At 43.1% G+C, this 21958-nt stretch overlaps 2 protein-coding genes across 4 annotated transcripts in view; one reads left to right on the forward strand and one right to left on the reverse strand.

Moving 5' to 3' along the window:
- The first annotated feature begins 302 nt into the window (after window positions 1-302).
- si:ch211-112f3.4 (EF-hand and coiled-coil domain-containing protein 1) lies at window positions 303-5984 on the forward strand. Its single transcript, XM_034533140.1, has 9 exons — window positions 303-1105; window positions 2190-2631; window positions 2727-2861; window positions 3134-3213; window positions 3451-3592; window positions 3685-3823; window positions 4507-4623; window positions 5542-5611; window positions 5708-5984. Exons 1-9 carry the CDS (start codon window positions 535-537, stop codon window positions 5854-5856), a joined length of 1845 nt encoding a protein of 614 aa, XP_034389031.1. The 5' UTR covers window positions 303-534; the 3' UTR covers window positions 5857-5984.
- A 2319-nt stretch (window positions 5985-8303) lies between these two features.
- The window catches only part of slc41a1 (solute carrier family 41 member 1), a 28135-nt gene continuing 14480 nt past the window's right edge, over window positions 8304-21958 (reverse strand). Inside the window, exons 5-11 of one of the 3 annotated variants that reach the window (XM_034533369.1) lie at window positions 18917-19061; window positions 15554-15700; window positions 14575-14722; window positions 13606-13685; window positions 13032-13166; window positions 12743-12891; window positions 8304-11816 (exon numbers count right to left, since the gene is read on the reverse strand). In XM_034533369.1, coding sequence (XP_034389260.1) covers window positions 11631-11816; window positions 12743-12891; window positions 13032-13166; window positions 13606-13685; window positions 14575-14722; window positions 15554-15700; window positions 18917-19061 — 990 coding nt within the window. In that variant the 3' untranslated portion in view covers window positions 8304-11630. The remainder of the gene's footprint in view (window positions 11817-12742; window positions 12892-13031; window positions 13167-13605; window positions 13686-14574; window positions 14723-15553; window positions 15701-18916; window positions 19062-21958) is intronic. The other 2 variants (XM_034533370.1, XM_034533368.1) reach the window with 2 other exon arrangements.

Consider the following 21958-nt stretch of genomic DNA (forward strand, 5'->3'; position numbering starts at 1 on the left):
TGTTATGGCTGTCAGGTATGGGGAGACGAGCGGTGGTATTTCCTGCCGCTCCGTTTCCATGGAAACCAATTAATCTTCGACTTCCGAGTGAAGTTTCCGCGTGAGAACAGAAGGTGAAGAATACCAGGAGACACTGTGTAGTGAGTCAAGATCCTCTCTAGATCCAATGTGGTAAAAAGGTGTAAACTGCCCACCTCCCCATTGTCTTGCATACCGAACTGTATACGGGGAAGAAACGCACCTTGCCGACACAGTCTCTCTCTAACTCTCTGTCACACACGCACACGCACACACGCACGTGCGTGGTCAGAGTGTGCACACAGTAGGGTGGAGTCGGTTCACCTTTTTTTCCCCTTTTTTCTCACCCAAGGGAATCAGATCTTGACTCAATGCGCCCGGAAGGAATCCAAAGGGAGCTTTCCAGGGAGTCAAACCACACCGGGGTGCTGGGTTACTTTTTATTTTTCCCCCCGAGATTTTAATTTCCATGGGGTGAGATCCAGAGGCACAACTTGAATCGGTTCATGTACAGTCATGGAGCGCACCGCGTTGGCACCGCGGGCGGCGCGTAAAAGCGAGTGGCTCCGGAGCGCCCTGGCCCACCACCACTGCCCCGATCCCGGCGCAGATAACGAGATCGTGGTCCTGGCCACCGGGGTGGACCAATACCTGCAGGAGGTCTTCCACCACCTGGTCCACCCCAGCCGGGACGACGCGGTGTCGGCGGAGGACTTCACCGCGCTGTGCGCCGTGCTGGGACTCGCCGCAGCGGAGAAGGAAAACAGGACGACGGAAGCGGGAGCCGTGGATGGAGGAAAGGGCGAGGAAGACGAGGAGTTCGGGGATGCGTGCTCCGCGCTGCCATGCCGGCTGTCCTTCAAAGACTTCCACTCGCGGCTCTGTGGGCATTTCCGCGTGCGGAGCGCGCGCGGCAGAGGCGCCGGGGAGTGCGCCGGACGCTTGCCCGTCACCGAAGACACGGAGCTGGTGGAGAGGCAGATCCGGCTGCGATGGCCGCGCGTCAGGCGGAGGAAATGTGTAAGTTTCGACCTGGCGAGGGATCACCGATCGGTTAAAGGTCGAACCCCAGAGGACCGCGAGTCAGGTACCGCACAAGCCCGGATGTCTCCATGTTACACGTGTTATTGCATTGAAATGACTCTAGTGAATATTGAGGGGTTCCTAAACCTAAATTGTTGCACGTTTATAGAGCACCAATAATAGTACCAGTTATTGTTTCTGTCTTATGTAACCTTTCTCACGTTGTGGAGTGTGGTCTTCTTCACCTTCTCCACCTCCTGCACCATCTGTTCTCTCCTTCTGTCCCTTTCTTAAGCAAATGTGCCAAATACAATAGCTGCTTTAGTTGGGACGTTTAGTCCAGTGGTCCCCGACCTCAGGTTCACAAGATCAATCTGAGAGGTTTGGTGAGAGAGGAAAAGAAAAAAACACAACATTGTGTTCATATTTTAGACCTTCTCTTGCTATTCTTTTTCTGTGAACTATTGGAGAGGTTGACCTCTTTGAGTCTTATTCGTTTTGAAGTGGAGCCATCTGTGAGGTTTAGAGGGGGATTCACTCTTAGAACAACTCAAAGACGAGGGGACACAAGTTATTTTTCCATAAAGGGGTCAGGGGCCGAAGAAAAAGGTCGGGAGCCACTGATTTCATATTCAACAACAATCTTGTGTAATTTGTTGTATGTGGTGAACCTGTGAAGTAACCAAGCTGCCGGATAAATGTGGTAAAAAGCTTGACCTCCACAAGGAGGTACAAGTACTCAAGCACAGTATTGAACCCTTGCTCTTGGTTTACTTTCCACCAAATAGTTTTGCATCCTCCATAAAATAGCAACGATAAATGTATTCAGGTCCTTTACGTGAGAAAGAAATATACCACACTGATCGGAAAAAGTAAAAGTCTGTAAGTACAGGAGTGTTACTACAGTATTCCATGTTGTATCACTGTGTTGGATTATTATTATTGATTAATTTAATAGACCCTCTAACTATATGGAATTATAAGTATAAAGTTGAATAAAGTTAAAATACTTTCTTTCTTCTTCTTTGCTTCTTTGTTGTCTTCTTTTTCTCCCTCTTATTTTCCTCCCTCTTTCTCTTCTTTTTCGTCTTCCTCTTTGTTGTCGTCATCATCATCATCATCATCATCTCCTTCTTCTCCTCCACCAGAGGAGGTAGCAGCTCTGAGGGAGCTGGTGGAGGACCTCCGTTCGGCGCTGCAGGGGAGCGACGCTCGCTGCCTGGCCCTGGAGGTGGCCCTCCGGCGGGAGAGGAGCCATACCCTCCCCCCCACCACCGGCTTCAACATCCCAGCCTCAACACCAACAACCTCCATCACCCTCGAACTGGGCAAACTGGTGCCGACGCGCAGGATTAAAGGACACTGCGGTGGTGCCGTAGGCGACGCGACGAGGAGGGCGGCGAGGAGACGGGACATCAGGGACCCCCTCGAGAGGGAGCTGAAGCTGATCCGGTCGTCGCGCGACGGGCAGCTGGAGGAGGCCATGAAGTTCAACAAGTGCTTGGAGGAGGAGCTGTGCTGGGCGTACCAGGAGGTGCGCAAGCTTTACGGGTCGGAGTCGGCGCTGAGGAACGAGAACGCACACATCAGGTTTTGATTTTTGAAGTGCAGTCCACCGGATGATGTTTTGAGTGGATGGAGATGGGAGGAGTGGTTCTGATGCTCTGGGATGGTCTTTCCATCAGGAGGCGAGCGGAGGAGGCCCGAGAGGCTCTGAGCTTGGGGCTTCAGAGGGTTCGGACCATCCAGGAGCAGGCTCAGTCCGTGCCGCAGCTCCAGTCCAGGATCACCCAACTGGAGGCTGAACTACACCAGTACAGGTACTAAAACTGTGTGTGTGTGTGTGTGTGTGTATGTGTGTGTGTGTGTGTGTGCATCTATTTACACATCATTTGCCTCTGCGCTCTACTGATTTGAAAGTTCACTCTGCCAAAGCCGCCAGCTCAAGTTACACACAAGTCCCAATGAGTGGTAGTGTCGGGTGAAAAGCAGACGGGGTTAACGTTCAACAAACACCGCTCACACCACCAGGTCAAAGGAAGAAAAAAAAGCACAAACAAGTTATGTTCTCTCTTTTGGTTGCCACCCTCAGATCCCGCTGCGCCTGCATCCTCGACCCCGACCATCATGAAATGTACCCAATCGGAGCAGCAGACGCCTGCAGCAAGACAGGTAATCGACCTATATCTATATTTTAGATTTTTATAACTGCCGTTTGCTCACACCTGTTTTTTGTTTAGATTTTTTCCAGGGGTTGTTGATGTATTTAAGGCTTTGCAAAATACTAATATATTCTCCCACGGCCGACAGTTTGACTCGTCTTAGCAACACAGAACATATTCATGAATACATGAAGCTTTGCAACAGAACATTGACAGTTAACACCATTCAAAGGAAATGCTTCTACAGAGTGTCTGCAGAGGGCGGTGGAGGGGAAAGCGTCCTCCGATGAAGAGGAGGAGGAGGAGGAGGAGGACAGCGGGACGAGGGAGGGAGGGCAGTGCAGCCTGTTGGAGGCGAAGAAGCACCAACCGCACGGCTGTGGCAAAGGGTTCGCCCACATCTGACACGCCGCCGCAGGAAGAGCTCTTCAATTCCAAATGTCACTTTTTGTTATTTAGATCAATTTGCTTCTCCCACCAGATGTCAGAGCCACACGGTCCATCAAGTTGTCCCTCAGAGTTACATGCATGATAGAAACCTCAGCAGCAGGGGGCGCCGCAGCTGGAAGGGACCAAGCCAAGAGCAGCCAGAGGGAAGCAGATGCTTGCAAAAAGAAAAGGTGGGAAGGAGAAGCAGACTGAGTTGTAAAGGTCTGGAGCCTCAATAACAGATTAGGTATGGGAACAAAAAGTGTTGTTTCTGTCGCCGACAGACTCAGATGTTATTGTAAGTGTCTGACAACATTATGTAAAGGACCCCACAGGGAAATAACACTTTTTTAAATTCACCTTTCATTTCACTCCGGTCTGTTTGTTACTGTGTTCAACCAAGTCTCGCTCGTTCCGAAGTCTCGTTCCCGAAGTCTCATGAGAGCTTGACTCGGTGAGAGGAACGCCGGTTGTTGTCAGAGTTTTCTGTGTTGGGAGAACAGAAAGCACAGCTCGGTGTTATCAAAAGGAGTACTTTGTTCATTTCGAGGCTTCTCCACCAACACTAACTTGGTTAAACACAATAACAAACAGACCAAAGTGAAAGGTAAGGAAAAAAGGTTTTAATTCTCCATATGGGGTGCTTTCAAAAAATAGACTCTTTTAATAACAATTTGAGTCTGTCAGCGGCAGAAAAGAGCACTTCTATTGGAAGAAAGTTGACGGTGAGCAGACGCCCAGAGCGATTATATTGCAATGTTCTCCCTCAATACTGGACTAATTAAAACAAAATACTCATGTCCCCATCACTTGGAAGAAAGATACTAGCTGGTTCATTAAAATCAGAAACGTGTTCCTCCTTCCTGTTTCCCAGAGGACCGAGGAAGAGGAGGACGAGACAAGGTCGGAGGAGAGAGAGAAGACACGTCTGTCTTTGCTGGAGGACAAACTCACGGATGCCCTCACACTGCTGCTGCAGCTCCGCAACAAGGTTCACATGAGGCGCACACTCACACACACGCACACACACACACGCACACACACGCGCACACACATACACACACACCTCTTCACTGCCATCTAGTGTTCATTCCATCCTAGTTGGACGTCAGTGGGCGACTGAGATGGAGGGATGAAGGATACACACCCAAAAACTGTGGCTATGGTGTGAGATACATGCCAGTAATTTGGGTTCACTATTAAATGAATAAAAAAGACATCAACATGAATATATATATATAAATAAATATAAACAAACAACTGACAAATAATTCTATGACATCATAATGACATTTAATTCATAATCTGTCTTTTCATGACAGTGGCGTCGTCCCCACCCTCTGACGTTATTGCGTAATAAAAAATGATATTGTAAAATAAAAAAGGAACGCTTGTTAAAACACTCCATCTATACATTTATAAACAATGTATTCATTTGATAATTTATTTCATTATGATTTATGGACCCCCAAAGTGTTCAATATTAGATGAACCAATCTAATATTATTAATATCGTGAGCAAAGGAAGAGGTCAGAGGGACCGAGTACAAACGCAGGACTTTCACCCAGGACACCTGTGTTAGTGTCCCGTGCGAAGCCATAAGTCAACACTGATCTACGCTAACTCATGTAACGTACTTCATGTAACGTACTTCATGTAACATACTTTATGTAACGTACTTCATGTAAGTAACGTCACGTGTGTCGTTACGCAGCAATTGAATGAGCAAACCAAGCGGTGGTGTGTTTCAACTCACCACGTTAACCACGCGTTTAAAGCGGCCGCCTTACTGTCGCTAAGGTATAAGGACGTGTTGGTTTTTCATGTGCATTTCTTTCTATAGATGAATTGACAAAAGACAAATGTAAAACGTAAAGTCAAGTGAAACACCTCTCCCCCTATCTGTAGAACGTGTCCCGCAGGGCCCTGGGGAAGATCGTGATGGACACTCTGGATGTGTGCAGCAGGAGTGGAGATGGTAGGTGTGTTCCTCATCCCTCCACTCGTCCAACTATTTGTAGTTTAGTGAGGCTCCTTGCTGAAAGTTATCCGTGGTACTTCTCTGTTTCCCCAGGTCCATCTCAGATCTTGCAGATAGCTGACGCCCTCTGTGTGCGGCTGTCCTCCAGGGATCTCCTTGGAAACGGAGGGGAGGACGAAGGAGGGGTTCCATCTTCGGGGTGTAAAACCAGCAGCGTAAACCCTCTGCTTATCTCCTGCTAGATGAACTACCGTTCTTACCCTTTTCCTCCCTTTTGTCTTCGGCTTGTTTGCACCCACGCGAGTGTCCCCAGAGATTTTTTAAACTGGTTCATCATATTTAAAGATTCATTTTATTTACGCCTTTTTGTTTTCTATTCTGTATCTATTTAATTTCAATGATTAAATCATTTCATCCAAACATTTACCAGTGTCCGAGTTGATACAGAGAGACCGTCTGGATCAAAACACATGAAGCTGTGAGGAACTCTAAGTTGAAAATGTAATTACATTTTTTATTTTCTTTGCAATTGCTCACACGCTGAGAGTGAACGTATAAAACACATTTTCTGCTTTGCACTTCTGCAACAGCCTTCTTACATTAGAGTGTTCAAGAATGAAATCTCTTGCAATCTTTTGGGAAACTTCTAATCAGTGCAAAGAATGCCTGAAATTCACAACACTCACACACACACACACACACACACACACACACACACACACACACACACACAAACATGTACTTATATACACACTAATCAGTTCAAACCTTTGCACACTTAGACCTCAAGTAAGCTCACTTATTTAGTGAGAACTTTGCAAAGTTCTACTGGCCTTTCAAAAGTAGTGAGAGCGAGAGGAAGAGGAGGACGAGGACAAAGAAAAGGGAGCAATGGTGACATTGTTTGCGATGTGGCCAGCCGCTAACACAAGGTTCAAAGTCATTCCCCATCCCTTACAATCCTTTGTTGTGGTTTTTTTGCCGACCATTGCACTTTGATTTGACTGTAGTTAGTTCAGTTTTATTTGTGTTGCTTTGCTTTGTCAGTTTAACTTCAGCAGCTTTGAAGTTAATGTGAAAACCCCAGAACAACCCACACAGCAAATGACCTAAAGTCAAATCTTGTGCAAACAAGTATAACATATTGTCTTCTCGGAACAAAGTCTTGTGGGGAAAGAATATTGACTTGTCCGAAAATATTATTGTCTTGTGGGAACAAGTTATTATCTTTTGGTAACAAGTTATTGTCCTTGTGGGAACAAGCTATTATCTTTTGGTAAGAAGTTATTGTCTTGTGGGAACAAGTTATTATCTTTTGGTAACAAATTATTGTCTTGTGGGAACAAGTTATTATCTTGTGGGAACAAGTTATTGTCTTGTGGGAACAAGCTATTATCTTTTGGTAACAAGTTATTGTCTTGTGGGAACAAGCTATTATCTTTTGGTAACAAGTTATTGTCTTGTGGGAACAAGCTATTATCTTTTGGTAACAAGTTATTGTCTTGTGGGAACAAGCTATTATCTTTTGGTAACAAGTTATTGTCTTGTGGGAACAAGCTATTATCTTGTGGGAAATGTCTTTTCTTCTGGGAACAAGTTATTATCTGCAAAAAACAAATTTGTGGGGATAATACTGTCAATATCACCTGTCAGGACATTAGTGGCCCAAGTTAAGGTTCTCTGTACTGAGAAAAGATGAGCAGAGCATGGATCCCGTCAGATCACCAACACACTTACAGCAAAAGCTGACAAAAACAGACAGTAAGAAGGAGGAATGGTATGAAATAATATAGTCCTTTATTTCCAGCAATTTACAAAGTCCTGCAGGGAGAGAGCCTTCCTCCAGCCTCACGGAGGGAGGGCTTTTACAAGAAGAGCACACAGAGAATGCAAAGACCTCGGCCCCAGTGAGACTGGTACCAGTGTTTGACGGCAGTTTCTCAGAGGCAGCAGAGCTGACCGAGACAGGTGGAGGTATTCAGGGGCTTGAAGGTTTTGAAGCACTGAGGCTAACAAGGCAGTGGGTGTTTAAAGTTTTTTTTTTAAAAGGCTGGCTATTTCATATACAGGTGGAAATATAAGGAGAAGTGATATCTTTCTTTTGTTGCTGCATTTGTGGCTTGAAATCCTACTTCTTACTACTTCCCCGTGAAACCAGCCTAATGAGCTTTTTCAGCCTCAAAATCCTTGTTTTTGCACATTCACGACGTGAACAACGACTGCTGCCAACCGCCCTCCTCTCCGCTGCTGCGCCATATAAAGTAATTATTACATTACAATCACAATCAACTGTACATCTTGTATTAATCAAAGCTAATTAAAGAGACGCTAATTAAAGAGACGCTACTCTGCGGCGAACCTAGCTCCTGATTGGGTTACTTGAGCTTGGCTCTCATAGGTTAAGGCCATTCTATGTTTTATAAGTATGCTTTCCCTGTGTGTGACAGGATGTGTGGGCGTGTGTGTGCGTGCGCATATGTGAGGTGTGCAAAGATTGGTATTAGGCACCGTGCTATTTGTTAGCCTCACCTCTACTAAAGGTAAAAGAGAAGAGAAAAATGACAAAAACAACATGGTGACAAGGAAACGGAGCCAAAATGAAATGACAAAATAAACAACCTTATATATAGAATAAATATAATATGTACAATTTGCTTTGTGTGCAATCTAAAAATAAATAGACAAAGCATTACTTGCCCCTTTTATAGAAGTATTCACAACTTTCCATTTGACACAGAGGCAGAACGGCGGCACCCGGTCGAGAGTGGAGGATACAGACTGAGAGTGAACGGATGAAGGATGCAACTTTTACAACACGTCTGTAGAGAAGAAGACAAAATAAAAGCGTCACTCCAGTTGGACTCGTGCGGGTTTGAATCCAGAGGACACAGAGATGCACTAAAAAGTTGTACATTTAAGAGGATCCCTGCAGCGCCCTCTGGTGTCCGTTTCATTTGCAGATTACAGTACATTGTGCCTTTGACCAGCGTGGAGAACTTGCTTCATCTTTACAGTGGTTGTTTGCCCGGTGAGATATTACGACATCAATTTAATAATCACGAAGAGTTAAAAAGATTAGGGAGAGGAGGAAAGGAAAAGAACCCCCTACCCCCGCAAAAAAAAATCACATAATTGACACATAAAAAAATCAGTAAGACCATAACAGGATTTTTAACAAATAAAATAATCAAGTTTTGCACATTCACATTATGTGCCCTGCACATGCGTTCTGCTGGCCCCTTCTAAACAGCACAGAAGTCGGCTAAGTTGCATTCGTACTCGGTACATTCCGTCGAAAATGACTCGTGAGCCCTCAAAGAGTCAGCTCAGGGCAGAGTCTCACAGTCAGGCGGCAGATAGAGTGTTACTGAGGTTAAACCGATTTTTGACCAGTCGAGTCCTTCACTTACAAAAGGTCAGGCTCCTCCCTCACCAGAGAGATTATTATTAGTTATTTTTATCAATTATTTGTGTGACATACAGAAGCCCTGAGAGGCCTGGAAGTGAGAAAAAAAGACCTGATCTGAATTGTTTTCTTTCCTGTGTTTATGATTTAACAGATGAGAAAAATGTTTTGCCAGGATGATCTTTCCAATTTCCTGAAATGTATCTCTCATCTGTGAAGCAAATATGGGGACATTTTGCCAGGTGAAAAAAAAAAGAAGAGTTGCCAGGATTAAGTTTTTAGAGAGTATCCGAAAAAAATGGATTACCAAAGTTCTCTTGACCACCCAGGGCTTCCTTAGTTTACCAGAACGTACTCTACATAATCAGAAAAAAAGAAAAAAAACGTAATAAAATTCCTCGGTGCCCGGTCACACCACAAACTAGCACAGCAAAATGTACTCGAGAAAATGGGGAAAATAGCTAACCAGGAAACAAGCTAACGCTAGTCGGTCACAACAGCTCTCCCGGTTTCTTTCTATTTTCTCTGCGCTGTGCCTCGTTCTCAAGATTGTACATCATTTCATTCGACATAGCGTTACTATAAGGGGGACAGAGGGAAATAAAAGCTAACGAAACTTGCTAACTGATGACAAGCTTGTTAGCTTGGAGAACCTTTAATCGTGCTCTGACAGAGGAGGGATAGATACAAGCGGATGGTGCAACGCGGCTAATAAGCTACGATAGACGTTTTGCTAATTGGTCAATTTCACAATTCCGTAAAGTTGAACTTTACGGAATTACTTCTCCATGCCACTGATTCCATTGAAGTGAATTTATCTAAATGTATATGTTTTGCACATTAGTGTGACTTGGTTTTTATCAGCGCTGCTTTGACTGATCCGTAGGACAGCTTTAAGTGCTAAGCTGGTTGGTGCTTTCGGTGAATCTGAATCCAAAGGCAACGGAAAGAAAACCAACACAAACATACATAAAAAAAGGGTTTGCCACAACTTCCTGTAGCCACTGTCACCTAACTGTTAACCAACCTCAGACAACATCATTGGTCTGTCTTTCATAGGAAAGGATCAGCGCTCCATTTTTGATTCCCAACAAGCCACTAAAGTTGTCTAATTAAAGAGAACCAATATCCACACAAAACATCAGCGATCGGAACCTTTCCCCTAGTACCAGACAGCTGAACCTGAGTGGACACATGCTGGCTGAGGCAACGCAACACATTATATCAATGCGAGAAAACAATGGCGTTGAGTTGGCTGAGCTCTGCAGGTTGTTTCCAGTGAGTCACTGCATGTTGAGCTTCTATTCACTTACTGTAAGCCTGGCCTGGGCAACATAACAGCAATAACAACAACTTGCTTGCTTCAGTAGAAAGTGGGTGGATGGCTTCAGACAGGGGGGGACTGGTGCTATCCTCACCTGGAACCGCTAAATAAGACCTCTCTAACCTCTCGGCATTCACAATAAACCCTTGTGAGTTTCAGCCAAAAGTTAGGTATGTTTGCGTGTCAGGTGTACCAATAATTCCTAACTGGTCGTTTTACACATACTATTTTCCACTGTTTCGTTTGCTGGTCAAATAGAGATAAATATTACTCGGGTCATTTCGTAATGGCAGTTTTTAGTAGATGTGACCCACCCCCCAAAAAAAGAAGGGAAGCAGTGTAACTTCTGCGGACTCCAGCGTGAGCACGCAACATAATCTTTTAAATAGGCCTTAATTAGAAGGTTCTCAACTGCTGATAAGAAGCAGAGGTAAATCCCTTCTAGTCGTGACCGACGTAAACGTTTGTTGGATCGTAATCTGATGTTCCTAATTCCCGAGTCCAGAATTCTAGAGTCGAGAATTCTAGAGTCGAGAATTGGACTTGAGAATTAGACTCGTTGTCTCAAATCAAGCCACCTGACGGGGAGCGATGGCAAGAAGGGATTTAGCTTGTTACGCTTGCGGTCCGGTCCCCTGTAGTAAACCTTCCTCCCCCTCCCCCCAATTTCTATCCCTTTGCAATCTCTACTAAATCAGAAATGAGACACATATATTCATTCTGTACATGACGTAGCACTTGGTGATTAAGCATTCTAGGCTTGTTTTTTGCTGTCTTGGTTTCAAGTGTTAAAACTTGATCTTTTAAAAAAACGTAAGGGCTAACGTTCCCATTGAAAATAATGAGGACTGGCCCTGCGCATGGAAAAGTTCATATCAAATGCATTATTTATCAACAATAGTAATCATTGTCAATAGTGTGATAATAACAAAAGCAGTAGGACTCAGTTATTAAGTCAAATACAGGAGGAGTGGGGTAGTCTGCGGGGCTTTGCTGACTGGTTGAGGTGGAGATATGTGTGTTTCAGATACTGTGAGGATTCTGGGCTGCTGTGTTGCAAAAAAACCCTGATATAATGAAGATGAAACGTTACTGCCCCTTTAAATGCTAGACCATCAATCGGAGCCCTACAAGAGATTAGCCCTTATATAGTTGACAATGTCCGCTTTCAGATAATGTAATGTCCACACATACGGGCGATGTTCGTCACTGTCCGTGCGAGCGTAGAGTACATGTTTTTTGTTGTTGTTGTTGTTTTTTGTGTGTGCGTGTCGCTGTGCATGCATTCAGTTGCCCGCGTTGGCCTCCGTGTCACCGATGAACCAGCGCATGTGGAAGCAGAGGGCGAGGAAGCCGGTCCCCAGCAGGTCGCCCAGAGCGGTCAGGTAGGGGATGGAGAAGTTGTCGGGGTCCATGCCCCGCCCCCACATCCAGTGCACCATCCAGTCTGCCAGGTAGAGAAGGATTAACACCTGGAGGCAGACAGAAGCAGAAGCACAATGTACCACTGAGACTGCTTTCAAAAAGGAACTAAGGGAAGGCAGTACTTGATTGACTGGGTCAGTTTTTAGACATCAGAAGGGTTCTGGTTTCCGTTTGAGTTCAGAGTAGTATTGACCAATCACGTTTGAGCGGGCTTTCGTTGCATGCAGGTAAACGCGTTGGCTGGAATGCAATCTCCAAACCCTATAGCTTATCATTTGACAACGTTTTATTAAGATTACCTGTCGCATTTTTACTAAATGATGGGGGTCCTTGATGGAAGTCACGGTTTTGTGATCATAAGAATTCTTTAAAATTCAACTATTTCCACCAAAACCTACAGTATTTTGTGAAATCTTCCTGCAATATTCCAACTAAACACCAGCAACTATGGATTGAAGTTGAATATTTGTTTGATAAAAACATGTCGTGAAATTTGGAAATTATAACCTTTATTATGATCTTTAAAAAAATAATAAAAGCTGGACTTTACACCGCTATAAAGATATTAGAAATGTTTGGATCACACGAGTCAGGAACAATTTGAGAGAGAAAACTCCCTGGCAGGAAAGAATGGATCAACCAATCAGCTCTGCGACTTTCTTACCCATAACACCCGTCTCTGCATACGTACACTACATGTTTACTATACGTACAGTGTACTCTATCTACATTCCAGCTTAACTCGAAAGCTAATTGCTACTGCTCCACTAATAATAATAATAATAATAATAATAACAAATAATAATAACAATTAGATTGAACATCTCAATAATTATAAATGAACGTTTTTTTCTGTTTGGTGCACGTCATAAAACTCCCAGTAAATGATAGTGTGTGAATGCTGCACCCAGTTTTCTAGATATTTCACTCTCCTCAACTGCAGGTGGGGAGTAAAGAGTGTGTTCGTGTGTACCTGTAGTAGCGCAGCAACCATGTAGAAGGTGATGAAGACGGCTGTCAGGGTGGTGTGTCCCCCCCTCAGGGAGTTGATGGTGTAGAGGAAGACGAGGTGACCCGGGGCGACCAGGAGGAAGAGCACGCGGGCTGAACGGGAGTTCACAGCTGGAACAGGAAGAGGAGCCACTTTTATAACCATTCAAAGAGTACGGGGAGGTGTAACTCGTTGCCGAGGCCAAGTCCCGCTGACGATCCATCGTGGAAAAGATCTGTTTTCACGAGATAATATGAGAGAAACAACTCACAAGAGCCGAAGAAGGAGGTGCAGGGTGTGGGGCACTTCCTGGGGGTGGGGTTGGGATCCCCCATGGGTAGACCGTTCATGTGCAAATAGGTGGAGATTCGACTGGCCTGAACCGCGACCAGGTTACCTCCCACTCCTGACCCCCACACACACAGAACACAACAGCCTCAATATTGGTGTGGTGACATTAAAAAACGTGTACGTTCTGGTGTTTATTATTTAAATAGTGAAATGCACAATCAATTTCACCCCGCTTCTCATTTGCCATGTCTCAAAAAAACAACAGCCTGGCATTAAATCCATCAGGAGCAATATGCTATCTCCATCTGTCTGTCATGAAGCCACGTGGAGGAGGAAACTTGAACAGCTTCAAATACACTCTTCAGCACTGGAACAGATGGTTCTATACTTGTTCTCCGCACCCAATCAACCGTTATCTCTATCACTGTTTGACGTTTCACTTATTAGCATATTGTTCTCTGCACCACTCGCTTCTCTCTTTTTTTCTTTCTTTCCGCCCTCTTTCAATAAAGGAGCCATTCAAGTTTCATCTGTAAGGTTTTATGACTCCTCACCATTGATGACCGGGGTGAAGACCGCCATGCCAGCAAAGTTTGGGTTGGTGACAGTCTTGTCGAGAATCAAGCCACCAACACTAAAAGAAAGACCAATTAGTGAATGAATATCTGAATCGTGACTAGACGTCAAAGTAGAAAGAAAAAATCTATATTTATTATACATTAATGCAAAAGTAAATGTATATGAATAGAATTGTGTGACTAGATGATAACAATGCAGTCTTAAAATAAATAGTTTGTTGTAATTTAAATTGGGATATTTTGAAAGACTTAAAACATTGATTTGCATAAATTATGTTCAATATGGCAATAAGCTGTCGAATAGGTTGTCAAAACCTGAAAACCCTTAGTATGTGTATTCTAATGAGTCCCGGAGTGGCTACAGAGAGATGAAAAAAATACACATGATTTACTCATTTTTGGGTAAACTGAGGCCATGAATGATGAAATGATTTAGGCCAAGTCAGACTGGGCTTTTTTTGGGTGCGGGGCACTTAAAAAGACAGGCGCTAAAACGGAGTGTTTCAGACAGAGGGTGAAAACAGGTATATTCAGACTGACAGTATAAGAAAATAATGTGTTTGTTTTAAAAAGAAAAAATTAAAAGCATGTAAACTCGTTCTCATAAAAACCTGGAACACAAGTATAAACTTGAAAACGAGCATTATACGTTGCCTTTAAGGCACTTGGTTCCTTGGTCGCCAACATTATAGTCGATTGGAAGCAGCTGCTTCAGGGAGAAAGGCTGGTCTGTTTGTGCTGGCTCTCTGTAAATACCCTTATCGTGTGTGCACGAGGACGAATGAACCAATACCTGGGAACTATTTAATTTAATCAAGGCCACACGTTTTTTTCTTCTTTCTCTCTCTCTCTTTTTCTCTCGCTCTCTCTCTGGACTCCGTATTGTTCTGCGATTTGATACAAGTGAAGCAAGGTGAAGCAAGGTGACATGATGACGTGATGTACCTGCTGATGGCCATGGCGATGATGACTGGCTCCCAGCCAGAGTACAGGAGTTCTCTGGTGGAGGGGATCCTCCTAGCTATCAGCACCCAAAGGGGGCACAAGGCCACAAACACCGCACACACCAGCGGGCTAGCGTAGTCATTGAACTCTGCGGGAGGAAGAGATGGTGGACTCACACGATGCTTTCATTATGTAGAGGTGTTGTGTGTTCCTAAACTTTGAGTGTGGTGAGGACCAGAGACGCTTCCCCACTACGCCACGCTTTGATGTGTGACATATTCAAATGGGTTGAGTTTTTTCAACATCAACTGCATCGTGACCTGAAACGTTTGTGTGCTAAAATATGAGGACATCCAGTGTCAGTGTGCCACAAAATTAATACTACGTTTCCCATAACTCCGGCTGCTATATATTGCAAAACAAGATCTACCAAATCTACAAGTCTGGGTCTGAAGAGCAATAATCTCACTTGTGAACTGAAAAGGTGTTATTTTACTACTGTCATTGTATTGTACTATCAATGGCTTAGTAAAAATTACTGTTCAGCATTGTTATCAAAAGCACCATAGACTTCATAAAAATGAATTGTAGAGCCCTTGTTGTATATTTGGACTACATTTGGACTACATTTGGACTATGTTTGGACTACATTTGGACTACGTTTGGACTGACTGTAAGTCCTCCCTGGTGTCTCTAGAGGGCAGTGTTACCACTAAATTGACACTACGGGGGACAACAACCAACTCAAACACAGCAGCCAAAAGAAGCCAAAAAGGCTGAGTTTGGCACCAGACTGTGGCATTTAAAGTGAGTACGACTGTAAGGTTTGCAGACTCTCCTCAGGGTTTTGGGATTGTCCCACGCTGTAGTCAGGATGTTTTCACTGCTCGTGTGTGTCACGTCTGTGGCGTGGAAGCGGATAATTAAGTGAAAACGCGTTTTGCGAGCATTACAGGTACCTAATGTGCGTGCTTATTACCTAGCTCCTTGTAGAGTCCAGTTGAGATGCCTGCCAGCAGGGACAGAGTGATCAGGTCTCCGAGGCTGGCGGCAATGGGCGTGGCCACGTTGTCAGGGTTGATGCCGACTTTCCTGGCCGCGATGATCACACCGATCATGATGAGCCCTGTGGGATTTTAAGGTCAAGATGTCACAATGTAGAAGACACGCGAGGGCACTTGTCACGCACAGTTGTGTGGATATGTGGTAACGTCTGATACACGTGTAACTGTCTTTGGGGGTTCTGGGGTCAAGTGGGATGCGAGAAAACAAAGAGTAGAAATGTAGTTTTCCAGGGTGTAGCCAGAGTTCAGGATTTAGGATTCTGTTGTTTTCCATCAGGAAAGTTAAAGGTGGCAAATACAAAACCTGAAGGTCGACTGACTTACATGGTAGCGGAACACCTTTTTTAAAATTTAATTTCATAAGAAATTATAAAATAATTGATAAAAACCCAATTTGATCACCATAGTTGGTCAATGCGATCTGGTTCAATTTGAACTAGATACACACTGCTGTGCTCAATCTAAAACCCTCAACATTTCCACTTTTCTTATATATATATATATATATATATATATATATATATATATATATATATATATATATATATAATGTAGACTGCATGACCAAAGTTTGCAATTTGCACTGAAAATCTGATAAAATCATTAAAAAAAATATATAATTTGTTCGAAGAAAGCATGAATTACAGTTTTAATACACATTTTGGAAAACAGGCCTCTTGCTGCTATGTTAGCTTCCATTGTTGTTGGACACATGAAACTCAGGGCCCTATTTCTCATACGTTGCTCAACTAAGTCGATCAAATGTCCTATTAGCCAGCTTAAATGAACACGATGATTGAAATCAGGCTATCCCGGTTTCTCAAAGGCTGATCTGCGCTCAAACCATCTTGTTAATTCGAACTAGACGTCAGTAATCAGGATAATTGCACGTGCCCGTCCTATTTCAAAAGGGGGAAGCGTTTATCACAGAATCCATGATTTTCTAACAGCACAAAGGCAAATGAACTCAAAGGAAGAGCCTCTTTTTTTCTCCGCTGACGAGCAAGAGGTGATCGTTAACGTATATGAGGAATTCCAGACCATAATCATGGAACAGCTAACCCCGGCACCACTGCGAGGGCTAGACAAGAAGCATGGCAACATATCAGACAAGTTAAATGAGTAATGCTGCGTTCACATGAATGTTCACAACGCTTTACTCGCGTGATTTTACTCGCCCGACTATTTGTGGTTTATTCATTCACTTTATTCGCGCTGGAGAGGGGGCGTGGCTTATCTCCATGGAAACAGTTATAACTTCCACCATCCACCATGGAAGAAATAACCACTATTTCTGCTTTATACTTGTTGTGGAAATCCCACAAACGTCGGAATATCTAATGCCCTCGTGTTTGGGTTCATAACATTAATATCATATATATATATATATAGTTATACATAACATCAACCAGCTCGGTAACTTTCACTGACTACTGACTAAATGGATGAAAATCCTCTTTATTCGCATTCATTCGTCTGTGCATTGACTTTCATGGATCTACTCACACCGCTTCTGGTGTGAAAGCAGCATAAGTGTTGGGAAAATGTATTGGCTAATTTGAAGTGCCTCATTCTGGCAGTCGGCTTAATGCATCATCCAATGAGATCTAAAATAACTATCTCAACTCTTTCAGAACAAGTAGATAATATATATCTGTATATTCATGTATGTGGAGATGACCATATATAACTTGTATTGCATTTACTCGGACATGGCCAAGGAACGTAATGAACACATCCATAAGTTTCTTAAGCGCTAAATAAATAAACAGCTCGGCATACAGCGGCTTTCCCGATATTCTGCACTGTACAACAATGTACCACACTGTACAACAAAGTACCACAAGGCTCTGCAAACAGTCTGTGAGACAGTCAATGTGTGTGGTGTTCAATGTATGGCTCGATAAGGTCTTTAATAAATGATTCCTTGTGGGCAGAATGGATAGCGCTCGTATAGGAAGTCATCACGTGATAACGGATCTTGGCGATCTCGAAGAACTCTCTCCCTATAAAACGTTAATCTAACTAATATCGCTCCTTCATCGATGAGGAAGGGAGCTGCCATTTTCTTCCGGGGGAGTGGTCAGATTATCCAGCTAGACTGAATGATCCTGCGCTGGAGCAGGTTAAATTTTTTTGATGTGTTGCTATGGTGATTTTGCCAAACTTGCTTTGAGGAACCGAAAACCCTGATTTGTGTAATCTCATCTGGAAAATGATCCCGCTAACTACGTTAGCCAGGTACGAGAAATAGGGCCATGCTGTGGTGGTTTTATAACACTTACATAATTGATGAGGCTACAATCAAGCAATTATGGGTTTCTGCCGGTGACACATGTCCTGGCTAATTGGTCCATGGGTGTGGCCTTTTGAATAACAGTGTTTCGAAATGGCAAACAAGAGACATTATTTCCAATTCCTGAGTATTATGCGGAGAACTGTGTGCAGTGTGTTGCCAACAGGGTTGGCACTTTGAATTGACTTGTTGTTGAAATGTTGTTGTCGAAATGTGCTATAGAAATAAACTTGCCTTGCCTTGTTGAATTACAAATACGGTGCACGTTTTGAGAGTTTTTTTGCTCTCTGGGGGACTGCCTCAATCATTGTGCTTCATGTGTTATTTTAGTGTGTTAGTTATTATGAGCCATTGATCAAAAGTGTTTTGGGCTTAATATTACTTAAATCGATCAGTGTCATCTCCCATTCCCTTTAACAGTACACTGCTATTGAAACGTGTTGTTCGACTGCAGTTTCTGAAAGGCTCAATGCCAATAAATATGGATTGAAACCAAATATGTCATGAGATAAAAACATGTATGACATGAATTCCGGAAATTAGAGATTACATTATGTCTTTTTTTCAATAAATCTGAACTTTTAGACTTAACAACACTCTTGAGTTATTGGAAATGTTTGGATCACACGAGTCGAAAAACAATTCAAATCTCAGTTTCTTTACATTCAAAATGAACGCTGAAAATAATTGCAGAATATCAACGACTGCTACAAAAGATGTATGTAAATCAATTCTACTCTGCTTTATGGTCTATTTGACTCTAAATGGACTCTAATTAAAAAAAATATATACATTAAGCTGTATTGAAGAAGACTTGAAACCGGAGATTGAGGTTGATAGAGAGGACGTTGCCCCCTCTCTATGTCACCAACATTGATGAGTTCCGTTACATTAGCTTGTTTAGGTGGGAGTCGGATGTGACCCAGACATGCACAGGGTAGTGGCTGTTAACAATTTCCCATCCTGTGTGTGGTGGCCCTACCTAGCAGCAGAGAGGCAATGAAGGCAGTCGCCACACTGGAGGCACACAGCAGCACGGCGTGGCCCAGCCTGAAGCGTCCCTCTGGGATCCAGCCGAAGATCACAGCAGCAATGGAGGCCAGGAAGCCCACCACTGTGGCCTGGACCTGAGCACACACAACGAGACGGTTGACATTACTATCGGCTACAGTTCACATGTGAACTCCAGTTGTATGTGAGACTATCTTGTTACATCTGAGCAGCTTTCAAGAAATGGACACACTTCCATGGCATTAATATATATACAGTTTTATTTCCAGTTAATAGTACAGACCATGTCAAAACACACGCGCTAGGTTGCTATTGATTTCTTTTCAATTTAAACCCTGCTTAAATCAAGGTTTTACTTACTTACTTAAAATTAGTAAGGATACAATTTAAACTTCACTCTAAACGTCAGTTTATTTTTACTCTAAACCTAGATTGCATTTCAAATTTTTTTTTATGTATTCAAATCTGTTGCACTAAAAACGTTAAACTCCCATTTTAAATGGGATCCGGTATTAGCTTTAAAACTTACACTTACAAGTTGAACTTAAAAACGTCTGCATTTCTGAGATCGATTGAGCAAAAATTATCACTTTTAAAAAAAAGGAAGTTTAATGGACAGACTCAGCCTAATTGAATTTTATGATGCTGCTGCTGCTGAATTTCTCTTAAGATACCGTTTCAGCATGAAAACTGTTGTGGAGCTGAACAGGAATGTTGGACCGACAGTCTCTCTTTTTCTCTAGTTTGAATTAGAGATTATCCGCCAAAGTAACGTGAAGCTAACAAACAGACTTTTCAGCTAGCTTGCTATCAAACAATGTAACGTTTTGTGAAGGAATACAGAGCGTCTCCAAGTCCCCCTTCCCTCTGTATAGTCTACGAAGACATGACAGCCAGCAAATCAATGTATTTAATTTAATTGGTGTAAGCAAGCATGATATTTAACTCTATTTCATTTAGATTTAAACTGCGATTTACTAAAGAGAGACTAGTTTAAAATTGCGCAACAGGGCTCTATGCTTTATTTCAAATTGAGTTGGACTCATTCTAAACCGGGTTTTGCTGAACTCAGATTAGATCTAATCTTAGATTAGATTAATCCTTGTTGGTGCATCCCAACATTAGTGTCACAACCTCCAACGTCAGTAACAGACAACACAAATACTGTATGTACTTTCAATGTAACTCTCCTAATGGAGTGTGACCCAGAGTGAGTGCATTCTGACCCCTATATGGGAGGTTGTGTCAGCACTGGTTTGAATGTTCTAGGAACTGTACACTGACCAAATGTTACATAACCACAAGGCCACTTCAAAGGATCTCTCATTCTGGAACTATTGCTTGTTTATATGCCCTTGTTTTATGTACAGCAACTGCTCAGATGAGTACAAAAAGCAGCAGCAGAGAACGAGAGAGGCCTCACGGTATTTCCTGTCCCAACCGGCTTTTTATTCTCTACACAAGTTATTTTCAGTCTGGCCTCCACTCACAGTGTTGCACCTGTTTGGGCGTGGCCAATTTACACCTCCTTCATTCTAAAGCTGCAGTCAGATCCAGACAATAGGTGGACAAATGCTTATGTTCTATTAGGTGGGTAGGGCATAATTGACTTGTTTTACGAGAGCAAAGTGTTCAGAAGCCGCCACACAGCAACACACGTGTTTTTGGTGTTCCCAGTAATGACCAGCCGCTGTGTTTACTGCACACACGGTGCCCTCCTGAAACCAGATTGTTTCCCCAGGTTTTGGCAGTAATTTGATTCCTGAAATGTCATGTAAAGCAGAAACTGGGTTTCCTGGACAAGGAGCAAGATGCTGTTAGTTTCCTCCGGTCAAGTTTGACCGGAGGAAAGGAAAAGCCTCATTACTTCAAGGATCACTTTGATATTTTTCAACCGACCTTTCAACCCTTAAAGTTTCACATGTTTTGTGTCTCAGTGACTAATGGGCAACAAACATTTTAACTGGTCCAGTATTGAGTGAGAGCGCAACACTGTACGTCTTGTTCTTGCCACTGAGAGACTCAGAATGTTATTTTAGTCATAATATTATAAAGAGAACCCCACAACGAAATAAAACCTATTTTATCTATCTTCATCCCCTATATTTGCTATTGTGTCTAACCAAGGCTCGTTCATGGAGAAGTCTCATTCTTAAAGCGTATCTTAGTGTCATCTAACAGATTTGCAATGTCACGGCTGAATATTTAGCTGATTTCGAGGACTAACCCTTAGAGACAATTCAGAGAGACTTGGCTAGCCACAATAACCAACAGACGGGATCAAGCGAAAAGGTTTTATTTCCAATATGTTGTCAGACACTTATAATATCAATCTGAGCCTGTCAGCAGCAGAAACAAGATCTTTTTGTGGACGTGAATTGCATCGGAGCGATTGCATTGCAGCCCGCTTAGCGGCTGCCGTCTGCAACAATCTCACTCCATACTGGACCAGTTAAAACATTTGTTGTTCCCATTAGTCACTTCGACACACTGGGTACATCCCACGTCTCTTAATTGTCGTTTCCTCACTCCTCGATCCTCACTTAAACGGAAGTTGTTCTGCATCCACCATATTGACGGCCGTCCCAAAGCTGATATTCTGCTCTGAGGAGCGAGGAGGGACGAGCGCAAGCTTCCAGGAAGTGTTTTAACGCTTGACACGCCCCCTCACTGTTTATGGAGGTAGTTGATTGGACGCTGCAGCTGATCGGACTGATCGCTGGAGTTTCATATCAGAGTGAAGACGGATCACAGATTAAACTCAAGTTTTATATTAGATTTGTTTCCTGATTCACCATCTGGTTAAAACATATTCATTGTAGGTATGAACAACAAAAGGATCACAAACAACTTCCTTCTTTTATAAAAAAGATTTGGCTTTCCTTGATCTGTTATTTCTCTCAATAACTTAAAGTCAGAGAGAGCTGGAGAGAGGAAACACTAACAGACAGAGAGAGAAAACTCTGACTCTAACACCATTAAATCAACTGAAAACATTATCCGATCATTTTTA

The sequence above is a fragment of the Cyclopterus lumpus genome, chromosome 5 (assembly GCF_009769545.1).
Source record: "Cyclopterus lumpus isolate fCycLum1 chromosome 5, fCycLum1.pri, whole genome shotgun sequence".
NCBI lineage: Eukaryota > Metazoa > Chordata > Actinopteri > Perciformes > Cyclopteridae > Cyclopterus > Cyclopterus lumpus.